General features: G+C 35.3%; 1 protein-coding gene across 2 annotated transcripts in view; it reads right to left on the minus strand.

Annotated features, from left to right (window-relative positions):
* Window positions 1-417: 417 nt before the first annotated feature.
* LOC149535644 (DEAD-box ATP-dependent RNA helicase 8-like) overlaps window positions 418-14,360 on the minus strand; it is a 65,171-nt gene continuing 51,228 nt past the window's right edge. The window contains exons 3-9 of one of the 2 annotated variants that reach the window (XM_089807463.1): window positions 12,810-13,044; window positions 4,079-4,317; window positions 3,275-3,526; window positions 1,678-1,858; window positions 1,470-1,558; window positions 1,237-1,310; window positions 418-1,135 (exon numbers count right to left, since the gene is read on the minus strand). In XM_089807463.1, coding sequence (XP_089663589.1) covers window positions 1,057-1,135; window positions 1,237-1,310; window positions 1,470-1,558; window positions 1,678-1,858; window positions 3,275-3,526; window positions 4,079-4,317; window positions 12,810-13,044 — 1,149 coding nt within the window. In that variant the 3' untranslated portion in view covers window positions 418-1,056. The remainder of the gene's footprint in view (window positions 1,136-1,236; window positions 1,311-1,469; window positions 1,559-1,677; window positions 1,859-3,274; window positions 3,527-4,078; window positions 4,318-12,809; window positions 13,045-14,360) is intronic. The other variant, XM_089807464.1, reaches the window with a different exon arrangement.

Genomic DNA, 14,360 nt, shown 5'->3' on the forward strand with positions numbered 1-14,360 from the left:
AATTGGATTAACCTGATATATGAATTACTGCAAAGAAAAACAATTAAAATGTGGCTACAATTGAGTTATTTTCCACGTCTGATTTCCCTACAGACTCACAAATATCGATCAAAACAAAATTTCAACTCGAATGGTCCCTAGTCTTACAATCCATAAATAGTTAATGTTCGACGGTAATAGTTATCGTTCATAATGAATATCTAGCTTTTGAAGTTTATTTGTTAGAAGTCTCTGCAGGACAATGGGCGTAATTTACACCCATAATTTTTGTTTGTTGTGTAATTATAAAAAATATTTTCCAGTTTCCATTAGCTATCTTTTAAACAGCATTATTATTATAGTTAGAGTTCACATATTGGGGATCAAGCAACAACGCCTAGTAAGAGAAATGCACTGGTGGCAACAACCAACAGGACGTGCAGAAAGTTGGTTATATTTTATTTATTTAGCACAAATTGAAGTCTCAGGTAAACTGAAATTTAGAAAGTACAGACTACTGCACATATAAGATTTTTTTCATGCTAATTAAATTCTCTTAAAAGAGTTGTGGCGTTAATAATTGGTAGTGGGCCATGTGCCTTTCATCAAACTTCAGAGGACATATATCCTTCAAGACGGTTAGGTGATTAATCCTATCCCAAAACTACTTCGCCAAGTGCAAAGAATCTAGTAACCAAACTTTTAAAAGCCAGAGGAATCATTGCACTTGCAAAGTGTCTCCCAAGAATATTAGCAAGACAGAGACAACAGACTATGCCAAGAAAGTTATTGCTGAAGAATTACAAAAGGAGAATGACACAATTCTGTCCCCCCTATGTAGCATTTCATGGATAACAATGCCACAAGGGCCACAACTTATGCAATTTGCAGAATGGAGTTTTATAAGGACTCCTAATGCACAACGGATAAGTTACAAGTACATTTCTCATTGCAGCACAATGTACTTGGGAATAGCAGAAAATTAGAAGAATAGGATGTTGAAGCGGGAATCATATGGAAAAGGTGCTAACTTCTCATTTAGAGTATTTGGCTATTGCAAATACTCCTTACAGATGGTCATCTGCAGTAAACATCCTGATCTATTTGTGGTGGTATTTGCTGGATTTCGGTGCTAAGTTCTTGCTCAATTTTATATCTGCAATACAATAGAGAGTTGTGAGAATGTGCACTGCCAAAAAGGAAGACAATAAAACACTGCTAATGATAGTTTACATCAACGATAACAATAATACTTACAAATTAAAACGATCCTCATAAGTTATAAGATTTACGGCAAGCCCCAGATGACCAAATCTCCCAGAACGTCCAACCTAGAAAATGTTTGGCAACATGTATATTTTAGTTCAGTTTAATACGTATAAAAGTTAGATGGAATAGTAACCCAATGCCTCAATCACTGCTTATTGTTTGTGTATTTCTGGAAGACCCTCAAATGAATCCCTCGTATTATTATATGAAAAACAACATACTCTGTGTAGATAGGTTTCTGAATTCTTTGGAAAGTCAAAATTGATCACAACATTAACTGCTTGGATATCAATGCCCCTTGTAAAAAGATCTGTCAAAAAGTGTTTTGAAAATATCAAAAACCTAGACATAAAATTAGTCAAATAAATTATAGGTGTGTAAATTCAATGACAAAATTATACAGGTATAAGGTATTTGGTATTTCTGCACCTGAACAGACAAGATTTCTACAAGCTCCATTACGGAAGTCATGAAAGACTCTGTTCCGGTGAGATTGGAGCATCTTGGCATGTATGTAAAAGCATGAATACCCAAGCTCTGTAATCTTTTTGGCCAAAAGTTCAACTCGGTTGACAGAATTACAGAAAATTATTGACTGATTAATTTGAAGCTGCAACCACCATAAAAGTATAGCATTATCAACAACAATAAGAACTAAGTGATGATTAAAAAGATTCATTTCATTGCTTTTGTGGTACCAGGTTGACAAGATTGGTGGAATTTTTTATAAAACGGAATGGCAACTGTTGGAGGACTTTGACAGTTTGATTTATTGATAAGTAGGAGATGATTTCCACAGCTAGTCAAATTGTGATGTGAATATCAGGATTTAACTGTGTGATTTTGAGTCAAACTCGATGACCCATGTTTCATGAGTAGTGATTCAACATGAATCCGTCTCTCATGAGAATAAATGGAACACTTAGCACTCATTGGATCTAGGTGATGCTCACAGAGGTGAAGCACCGGGACTTCCCGGGAGGTCCCGGTGCTTCACCTCTGTGAGCATCACCTAGATCCAATGAGTGCTAAGTGTTCCATTTATTCTCATGAGAGACGGATTCATGTTGAATCACTACTCATGAAACATGGGTCATCGAGTTTGACTCAAAATCACACAGTTAAATCCTGATATTCACATCACAGTTTGATTTATATTATACTAGCTTTTAAAATACCACACTTCAGCACAATAAAATGAATTACATTGTTTATCAACAACTATAAGAACTAAGTGATGATTAAAAAGATTCATTTCATTGCTTTTGTGGTACCAGGTTGACAAGATTGGTGGAATTTTTTATAAAACGGAATGGCAACTGTTGGAGGACTTTGACAGTTTGACTTATATTATACTAGGGGAGAGGACCCAGTAGTTGAGCGTGTTCCAATTGTTGTGACAGTAGTTGTTAACTTAATACCCATACTTGTTGATTTAATATCCAACATTTTTGACAAGATTGTACCAATGGATGTGACTTTAAAGTTGTTTTTGTTAATGATGATTACCCATAAGTGAATGAAAAGTGTCCCTTTTCCCAAAAAACAACAAATAGTGTGATGCCACGTCAGCTGCACAAGTATGGGGGTCTCCAATGCACTATGATTGGTCTCACTTTTTTTTTGGGCTGTTTTGGACACTTTGACAAAAAGCATGCTGATGTGGCTCTGAAACCTTAGTTATAAGCAGGGGACTTGCCAAGTAAGCTACTATCAAAAAATGAGAGTGATTTGAAATTTCCACATAGGATTTTGAGAAGCGCAAAGTTAGGGTGCACAACTACTGGGTCCTTTCCCCTAGCTTTTAAAATACCACACTTCAGCACAATAAAATGAATTACATTGTTATCCGACCTATCAATATAAAATATAAAATACTCCTAATTAGATATATTACTCGTTAACATAAGCATATCTGAATATTTTTCAGATTGTGAATGTGAACAAGTTCTTTAAGTATTTTCCTCCATAAAATAAGACTAATAGGGACAACATGGGGCCAAGATAAACTGAAGCATAAACCAACCTTTGAGAAAAGTGTGTTCAGACAATGAACCTTCTGCCTCTCCTCAACAAAAGCATAGTACTGAGTAATACCTTTCAATGTTAGCTCATCCATAAGATTGATCACATAAGGCTTCCGTAGAAACTTATCTTTGAACGATTTAACAGTCACAGGAAATGTGGCTGAATATAACAAAATTTGACGATTTTCTGGAAGAAATGTAATTAGATGCTCTAGCAATGGTTGAAACTCTTGAGAAAGAAGTTTATCCGCCTGATAAATGAAAACTACCATCAGTATCTGGTCTGAAACAACATTTACCAACCACCAAGACATTGTGTTGTAATAAATTGCGATATAAACAGAGAGCACAGATGCTAAACATTCAAAAACAAGAAGATAAACGGTAAATAATAGTTTCTCATGCATCAAGATTTCTCAAAAAGGTAGTATTCCATATTTATGGCATAAAGGTACAGAGTCAAAATTATTACTGCAGTAACTTCTCTTACAACAGATAAGACTTGGACAATAAATATTTTACGATAAACCAAAAGGACATAGAGCAGAATTCATAATCTAGAAACTCAAACAAACATACGGCACAACAAAAACCAAGTTCAAAGATGTATCATGATGCTTCACATTCTCTTAAACTATCATCTTCAGACAAAAAGATGTCAATCAAAAACCTATGCTGACAATCAACATTGCCCATATTATAATAATCAAGGGTTTGTTGACCTAATCAAGTGTTGCAACTGATTCAAACAAATCAATGCGTAACCAAAAAATAACTGGAATTCGGACAAGAAATCCAATTACCTCATCCATGACAAGCATTGTACAATCTTTCAAGTCACAAACACCCTTTCTCACAAGATCCAAAACCCTGCCTGGTGTTCCAACTAGTAGATGTACTGACTGGTACAACCGCATGATATCATCCTTTAAACTAGTTCCCCCTGTGGTAACCATTATTTGAATTTTTAAATGCTTGGCAAGCTCTTTGCATACTTGCGATGTTTGAAGTGCCAACTCTCTTGTCGGAACCAAAAGGAGCGCTGCACAGAAAGTTCATACAGCTAAGTGAAACCAGAAAACCAAAAGAGAAAAAATGCAGTTGGATGAATATCTACATCATCAATCAAACAATAAAACTGACTTTGTCAGTCCTACAGATTTCCGTGATTTAAACATAAAATGACAGGAAGACAAATATGAATCCAACCTATCAATCCTCACAACAAAATATCTGACCAGTTCTGTGAGAAAATAATTGTTAACTCTCATTGTTCAGTTGAAAGCATTCATAATTTACCCGAACTGCCACTTAAATGGGGCCATTCCAAAGCAGTAGCAGACAAAGTTTGTTCTTCACATTATTAGTATTACATGCTAAAATAAATTATCCGGTTTGTAACCTAGAATTCTATAAACAAAAGGAAAAAGCACAATTATTATTACTTAAAAGTTAAACTGTAGTATAGGACAGTAACTGAGAGGTCAGAGGTGACAGGAAAAAGTTAAATCAGCAATCTTTCAAAATTGGCGTCTTCTTTAGTAGCATCAGATTGCACCAGAGGGTTTATGTGTCACAAAACATAGCTTCAAAAAAAACAAACAAAGTTGAACTTTGATGGTGTGGCCAGAATGGACATTGCTTCTGGAGGTGGTATGATCAGAGATCGTAAGGGAGATTTAATTGCTGCTTTTGCTAGAAAATTGGGACATCTTACCAGTAATCAGGCTGAAGGGATCGCCCTGTTAGGGATTTAAAGATTGCCCTATTAATTGGCAAAAAACTGTTTTGGAAATTAACGGGGGTTCTAAATTAATCATCGAAGCCGCTAGAGGAACTATGTGGGAAGGCTAGATAGGAGGGAATATTAAGAGACGTAAGACTCTTTTAGCAAGGTTCGATGAATTTTCTTTACAACATAACTTCAGAGAAGGCAATGCTGTAGCTCACTGGGTGTAATCTGATGTCACAAAATCCCTCTTTGAGAAGAAGAAAACCACCCTAGTTTATAATGGAAGTTGCTAGAATTGTTTGTTGGATCCTAGGTTTCTGGGTCTCACACTGCAGAGATGGAAGATATTTAGATTTGAATTAATATCAGTTCATTCCCTGCGATCAAATTCCTGCAGTACCACCATGTGATCTGTACTTGAGGAGTACATGTCACCTCATGCCTATTTATGAGGAGCTGTAGTGGAAATTTTTTAGTTTGAGTAAATGGAAAGGCTGGCTTTTGGGAATTGTGATATCAATTTAAAAGGCTGTTTTTAAGATCTTTTTAGTTTGTGCACCCGGCCTGTACTTATTTTTAGCCATATTCCTTATTGGAAAAACTTTTTGTACAGGATTTCTGCCCTCACCGAGTTGCCCTTGGATGCAGACACTAAATGTAATAATTGCACCATTTATCATCTCTTAATTAGGTTTCTTGTGCCTTTCTTTCTTGTTGAGCTAAATTTTAAGTCTCTTCAGTTCTGCAATATTTCTTCCCAGCCTTGCACTGTTGTCTCTGTCCCTAGAAGTTCTTTAGCTCTGGCGAATAGCAGCATAAATACGGATGGTGCTGGCAGGGGGATGGGGGGTCAGGTTTGCATTGAGCCTAACAAGTATGACAACTTAAGGAACAATTCCATTGTTTCCCATATCTGTACGGAAGGAGGAATCACCCCATTTATTGAATTCATGACGGGTTATGATGAGTCTCTCCCGTTTTCTCCTGGGCTAAAAGAAGAGTAACTACGGAAGGCATTGGTTTGAGGATAATAAAGATAGCATCATACAAGCTACAGGTCTTTCCACGGAAGCATGGAAATGGAAGGAAATGAGCATGGTGTTTGATGTTGCCAGCCTGAATTAATTTTTCTGTGGTAAGGAACAACCGGTGAAGCTGCGTGGATGTTTTGACAGAGAGAAATTACTTGAACCATGGGACCAAGTGTGTATTGTTATCATGAAATATTTTTCTTTGGAAGGAAGGTTTGAGATTTACTATTATTATCATATTCCCTTCCTAAATCATTTTCAAACCCATGATGTGACTTCAACTCCTTTCTTCCTTCTTCATTCGCTTGAAGCATTGTTAAAAATGTCATAGACTGCTGGAAGCAGGGTAAAAAATATAATATTTTACACCAGGGATATTATTCTACACTAGGGGCTCATGTTTATGTTGTATCATTTTCATCTCACCTTATGTCATTTCCGAGCCATCACTGTTCAAGAAGCCCCCATGTCCTCGACCCTACTGTTACAAATCAGATTTTCATAACAAAATAAAGGTAATCTAGAAAGAGCTTTCCTCAACTATAAATTGAATTCCTTTTCATGAGACATTGACTGCTTTTAACTACCAATGATTATCTGAGATAAAAAAGCTCAACTGAAATAACTATAACAACGATCAACTGAAGTAACTATAACAATGATCAACTGTAATAACTATAATAACGATTAACTGAAATAACTATAGAACCGTAACAATGATCAACTACAATAACTATAATAATGATTAACTGAAATAACTATAACAATGATCAACTGAAATAACTGCAACAATGATCAACTGTAATAACTACAATAACAATTTACTATCCTTTCATGCATAAAAGTAAAGTAAATGCATAACATGAAAAAGAAGAACATATGAGAAGTATTCGGTGAGTCTTTAATTGGTTGTGCAAGCCTCGGCTTTCGGTAAGAGAAGAAGCAATGACTTAGGTTTAACCTCCCAACTTCGGACCATATTTATCCCCGCACAATCTATTGATTAGAAAGGCCTCCCTACCCCGGGATCAGGCTTGGGATACTTTTAGTCCAGCCACCTGAGCATTTCAATGTTTAGAATGTCAGCACAGTTATGGATGAACATGTCTGAATAACTGGCTCTACTGACATCAAGTGATTATAGATGGCAAACATGCCTTAAAACGACCTTGACCAAGGTTTTCTGATGGGTTCAATAACCCGATCACCACCACTCGACTTGACAACAGGGGAAACAATAATATGAACGAGCATGAGCTATTAAATGAAATTAATTTAGATTTATTGTGTAATGTCCAAATTTTGTTTAATGTCATTGTAAATTCCATCTCACCTATTCATCTTTTCCCTGGTTGTACAGTCGGTGAGTCCTAGGTGCTCGAATCTCAGAGCAATCAGCTCTGTCTATTGATCTTCAACTAATTCATGAATATTATATGTTTCCAGCTTATCACAATTTGTGATTTGAAGAATGTGTTCTTAAAGACTTGCAGAAAAATATCATTTGATTCTGACTATCAATGGCATAAATAAATTATGATATCATGTCATGGATACTTGGCTTTTATTTGTCATAAACAACCCCTTCCTAGAGAGGGTCTAACCGATGATACATAAGCATGATGAATATAAATTGTGGCTTACTGCTATGGTAATCGGAATGTAGTAACAACTGATAATGAAATATATAGCAATACTTGGAATACGATTGACCACATAACCTAGTATAATCTGGAAAAGAATGGAGTCTTGCTAGACGCTAATGATTCAGCTCTTACTTGGAATAATCTCTAGCCACAAACTCAGTGTAACTTATAATCACGTCTTCAACAAAGAAAATTAATAAAACGCAGAACATAGAAGAGATTGGCAATGTTTATAATGCAGAGATATCGTGTGATATCTGCAAAGGTATTAGGTGGTAAAAAGAATAGAGATCAAGTGATAGGAAAGGAAGTCGGATGATGACTTAATGCCTTCCATTTCTCTCGACTTCATGATATAAGAAGGTTCTAAGTCTCTTTGGCTTCCAAGAAGCTGTAACTCCTAAAGAAGAGACTTGGCTCTCGGATGCCAAATAAATATGCCGAATGTTCATTCAGTTTTTAGCAAGAAAATGAATAAATATGGAAAAAGATTTGAAGGTTAGATATTGAGAATAATTATAGTTTATATCTATCTACTTGCACATAGATATACTTATGAGGTAGCATCATATTATTTATAAAAATGATATTATGGTGTCACTTTATTCTTATATCTATGCGTACATACATAGGTATACATTATAATGATGTGGTGGAAAGATCAATCAAAAACCTTTTGAGATATGTATTATTTTTTATTAAATTAATTTATGTTTTAAAATGTTTATTTAATAGCTCCTATGGGTCCATCAACTGTATCCTAAAGTTCAAGTCGCTAGGTCTTTACCAAAACAATTTAAGGTCATACATATCAACCTGATAATTGGACTAAGCTAGTATCCCATTCTGTTGATCCCGTTTACCAATGCTTCCCCCCTTCATCTTCTCTTGCAATCATTTGTGCAATATTTCCACGATAATAACATGTTCCATAATAATTTTATAATAACATTTAATATAGATAAAGAATTTAATTATTAACCATAATTCCAAAATCAAGCAACTCCTAAACATCGCATAACAAATAATGGATAACAACCATCTTCATTAAACAGTTAACATAATGAATACAACAGATATATTTAACTAACTTCTTCACATGATTATGAAAGAAAATCCGTTTAATCTAACGGCTATAAATAAATTTAAAATTAGGTCAAAATTTGGGATGTAACACCTACCGTCACCCAACTTGATGGATTCCCTGAGCCCTAACAAAAAGAAGTGTATTAAGAGGCCTAAAACTCCCCAAGTTTCCCAGAACAATTGGTGTCCACTGAGAAACCATAAGACAAGAGAAGTGAGCCCCCTGTCCATCTGAAGACTATTGCCACCAAGAAAGCCAAATTCAATATTAAGCATATTGACTTGGATGTGGAGATCACAGAAGAAACTAGTACACCCGTTCATTCAATTAGGCTTGTTGTCAAACCCAAGGAAGGGGAAAAAAATTGAAAGAAGACTCTAACTCAGAGGAGGCTGAACGAGCACTGGTGCAGGAGTAGGAGCACATAGGCAGGCAGACAAGTAGCACCACCAAAAACATTTATTGGTTTGTTTTGTAAGCTAATGAAAGTAAAAGCCCTGAGGCAAAAAACCCTGAAAAAGAAGCCCGTTGTGTAATAGCTAGTAGCTCCTCCCACGTCTCAAAGAGCTTAAAAACGGAATCTATCAATCTCATACACAAGGTTAAGATTGACAGAAAGGCCATTTCCCCTATTAAAGAGAATGAGAAAACCACTACTGGTGGGGAATGCAAAAGTGTAAAGTTGTGTGGTGGGAGGTTGATAAAATTAAAAGAGAGCTTAAAAGTTTGGATAACAGGATTCAGGAGCATTAGAATATCATAATGTTTATTTAATGGTCATCTTACTTAGTCTTTAGTTTATTAGGTAATTTCTATTTTCGTCCTTAGTCCACGATTGTTTCTATTTTAGAAACATCATCTTTGTAAATCTATATAAGGAGCTTTCATCTCAATACAACTACAGCAACATCAATTTACCATAATATGATATTCGAGCAAGTCAATGGGATTTCATAAAATTTGGCAAATTTTTTAAGGAAAATTCAAACCTCTTGTGTTCTGGAATTTTTTCCCAGAAATTTGCTTTTCGAGTTGAAGGTATTTTATGAAACTTTTGTGGTTCGTCTTCGAGGATTTTTGCTGGAAATCGCAAGCCTAGTTAAGGGTTTTAATCCTACTATTTCTTGGTTGCAACAAAAGTCTCTGATTTTTTAGGTTTGCATGTACTTGCAAGTTGCTTGCATGTGCTGGTTTACCATGAGAAGTCTCCTATTTTGCCCCCTTCGAAACTTTCTAATGGGTTTTCATTAATTTTTACCTTAAAAAAAATAATGGATTTTCATAATTTTTTCCCTCAAAAAAAATCTGATTCTATAATTCGCAAAGTTGCATAGGATCCCTTTGTGGGTTTATAACTTTTTCCTCAAAAATTATCTAATGGGTTTTACCATTTTTCGGATTTACTAAAAAACGAAGCTGTGTTGTCTGGTTTTGATTGATTTTTCACCTCAATTATTATGTTGGGTTTTACTCAATTTTTTAGCTCAAAAATCATGTTGGGTTTTGATCAATTTTTCTCCTAAAAAATTGCACTTTTTTGCAGTTTATTTTGGGGCATCATGTTCATCTGCATGCAAAGTTTGGAGAGTTTGTCAATTTTTCCTCAAAATTGTGGTAGTTGTTTTCAATATTTGTCTCTATCTCAAAGGAAGAGTAGCTCCGTTATCCAACATCAGGTTGGAAATTTTATGATGATTTCTAGTCAGATGTTTTGATGATTTTGGGAGGGTTTGTGGCTGACTCATCTCAGTGGCAGAGTCAGTAGCAGGCTCTTGTCACTTGTTGCACATTTTGAAGACGGGGCAACCTTTTATGTTACAATCTTTTGGATGGATTTTGGCTTCTTAGTCATTTACATTTTGCAGATCCAAGGAGGGTCACAGCAGCAGCCAAATGTTTTCTAGAATTTTGTACCAAAAGACAACTGTAAGACAATGACGATTAAGGGAGGGTATTAGAATATTATAATGTTTCTTTAATGGTCATCTTAGTTTATTGGGTAGTTTCTATTTCCGTCTTTAGTTCATGAATGTTTCTTTTCACGATTGTTTCTTTTAGAAACATCATCTTTGTAAATCTATATCAGGAGCTTTCATCTATTTTGTTTGATACAACTCTAGAAACATCGACTTACCATAATAAAAAGGTGTCATGGTTTGCCCTCAAGTTGATGCACTACTCGGCTACTACCATTTTTTGCTCTAGGACAGGATTGGAGAGAGACAATGAAAATGGACTCTTTTCAAGTTTCTTACAGATGAATGAGCATGGATAATGCTGTCAAAGAGATGTTATTGATAATGGCTATGGAAGAACTGGTTTCGTTCTGCTATGTTCTACTTATAGGATTTTATGGTTTTTCAAAAACGTTGCTGGTATGGCCTGAGTTTTTAGGACTATTATACTAGGAAGACTTCTGATACTGTGGTTATGTTAGTTAGGGGGTGTTTATCTTTTACTAGCAGAATTCTTGTTGTTTTTTATATGTGGAAGCTAATAACTGTTTAGTTTTTGCCTTCTGACAGTGTAATTCTGCTTACTGTTGCACTTTGGGCATTGCATCAAGGGACAGCGCCCTAGTTTTTTACTCCTGTCAATATCAAAACGAATATGAAGGAGAAGCTTTAAAAATAGAGAAGAAAAAAGAAAGGAGAAAATAGTAAAAGTAAATATTCTAAGGAGAAAAATAATTAATTTTATTTAATTTTACTATTTTCTCCTTACTTTTTTGTTATCTTATTTTTTTAAGCTTCTCCTTCCTTAAATCGGTTTCTTTATTCCTCTTTTTCTTTTGATTGGTTTTCATTCTCTTATTCTCCGACTTGCCTCTTTTATATTTTTTTTTTTATTGCGCCTTTCCTTGATTTTCGTGTCTCTCTTCTCTCCTTTTATGTTGTTTGGCCTGCAACTATCATTTTTTTTGGTTTGTATGCTCTCTTGCATAGTTCAAAATATCATTATTGGCAACTTATCACCCAGTGCAAAAAAAAAGATATTGGAAAATATCAGAGAAGTACGAAACTTCTCAGGAAAATATAGGGAACTTAAAATCTTTTTTTCTAATCTAAACGATCCTTCTTCCTCCTCTTTGCCTTTTCTCTCCTCTCCAAATCTGTTTTTCCAATCGAAAAATTGTATTTTGCCCTTTTCTGGGCCATCCTTGCCTAAAACAGGCCTACGGATGATAAGTTTGCTATTTACTACGATATAACAGACATCTGCAATATTTTGAAACTTCTCTGTGATAACTTATCCGCAATAGTTGACGTTACTTCTCAGGAGAACAGAAATGTCACAATAAGTAGACTGATATTTTGAACTATGCTATCTTGTATCATCCTGAAGATGGATCACAGCGCGTAATCCAAAACGTTGATAAAAAAAACTCCCGGACAATCTACCCAAAAGTATTCTCAAATAAAATCAATTTTCACTGACAAAAAGCTAATAAATTTCAACAAAGATGTCAATAAGAGAAAATCAAGGATATAAAATCACCAAGCCATAAAGGACATATAAAGCTAATAATGTAGATTGTTAATGATTATTTCAATGATGTCTACTGACTGCAAATAATAATTAAAACAGACGCTTTTGAGAGCAGATGAAAGGAAGTGTTGTAGAAGAAATGACTAACAATGGAAATTGGCCGGTGGGAGTGAATTGTACTAAGCACAGCTAGATTCCAAAGAAGATACAAACATTTATCATTTAGATAATGCTGACCGTGGAAGCTCCAATTTCAAAACAAAAAGCTGAAACATGTTGGCTGTTTAATTATCCTCAACCAAATAAGAATTGTAAGACAAAACAGATTCACAAGCTTTGTCAATCCAAAAGCACACTTTGATTTGAAAATTAATATGCTAACATCCTCCTCACAAGGAAACACAACTTAATAGGTATTTGTACTTCATGGGCCTCCTAACACTGTGATAGTTACTAATGCACATGAAAGAAGAGTTATAGAAATAATGACTACTCATGCACATGGACATTTACCAACTTTTATCCCACCAAAAGAAATTATATAAAAACCTTGTATAGAATTTTTATTCTGATCTATCTTCTCTAAAGCAGGGATGCAAAAGGCAGCTGTTTTTCCAGTTCCATTCTTTGCTCTTGCTAGTATATCACTTCCAGTTAAAGCTATTGGGATACTTTCTTCCTGAATTGGAGAAGGCCTTTCAAATCCCTTCTCATATATGCCCATAAGTAGCTCTCTCTTAAGAAAATAGTCTTCAAATTCATTCCCCTTGGTAGCAGTTACATCCTAGTAGTACAAGAAAACTAGCGTTAGCATAGGAAAGTAATTTTCTATAAATCAGTTGAAAGCCAAGACAATATATTTAACATCAGAAATTATGCAAGTATAACAACTACAGAGGTGCTAAAAATGATAAACTACTAAATGGAAAGCTAAGCTACTTCAAGCCAGTGAATAGGAGTTCATCACATTTATCAGTGTTTATTCTATGTGATCCTTTCTATGTACATATTGTGTCATAAGGATAAATTGCCAGCGATGTTAGTAAAATCTTACTTGGTGAACAACAAAAAGGCAGATAATAAGATTTATAAATCTAAAATCAATGATCATTCATCGAACTGTCATAGAACATAGCATCAAATGAGAGTTGAAATTTTAATTTCATACATTCATAGATATAATTCATTGAAACAACAAAAAGTATTGTATCATATATCACACTCTGCAAAGGCTGCAAGTTTCAACAAAAAGAAAAGTTAAAGTATCATATCATTATCAAGATTCGATTATCATTGTATCAATGCAACACATTTCACAAGATTCAAGGTCTCAAAGTCAAAATAAAAATAACGATAGCGTGTTGCTGTCCCTAATCTTGATCCATATCGGTGTCATTGTCACTACGAGCTTAAGCCTCAAAGAATTTATCATTCAACATAATTCCAAGCAATCCATGTAGTGCATCATCAACCTAGGCGGTATCTTCAAGATTAATATCCCACCGTAAAGCTAGAGTCCATCGATACTCTCGAGTTTGACAATTCGTAAATTGCAAAGCACTTTATAGAGCCACTAACTTATTTGCTCTTCTTAACTGCAATTATGAGACAATGGTTGGCAAATTTAGGACTCTTGAGGGTTTCTCTGATCCAATTCCAAGCACCATAGGGTTGAAGTAGGGCTGCCCTCTCTCTCCCAGTTTATTCAATAACTACATTGATGAGCTCGAGGCCTTCCTCAATGAGGCTTTCCTCCCCGGGGATGGGTGCTATTTACACCAAGTTCTGACCTCCATTTTCCTCTTTGCCGATGATGTGGTTCTTTTGGCCTCCTCTCCGAAGAAATTCAAGAGGCTTATTGATGGGTTGGTCTCAATCTATGACCATCATCATCTTGTTGTGAACCTGAGTAAAACTCAGGTTATGATCTTCAACTGCTTGAAGACCTCGCATCTTCACTTTAGCTTCCGAGGTTAGCTGATCAAGATTGTCTCTTCACACACTTATCTTGGGGTTAAGTTCGTTGGTCCTCACTTTAGCATGAGGCCTGCCCACCTACCTAGGGTTGCTAAGGGGATGGGTTCCCTCGCAATTCCGGAG

The sequence above is a fragment of the Cupressus sempervirens genome, chromosome 10 (assembly GCF_028749045.1).
Source record: "Cupressus sempervirens isolate cs-2001-9-10 chromosome 10, ASM2874904v1, whole genome shotgun sequence".
NCBI classification, from domain to species: Eukaryota; Viridiplantae; Streptophyta; class Pinopsida; order Cupressales; family Cupressaceae; genus Cupressus; species Cupressus sempervirens.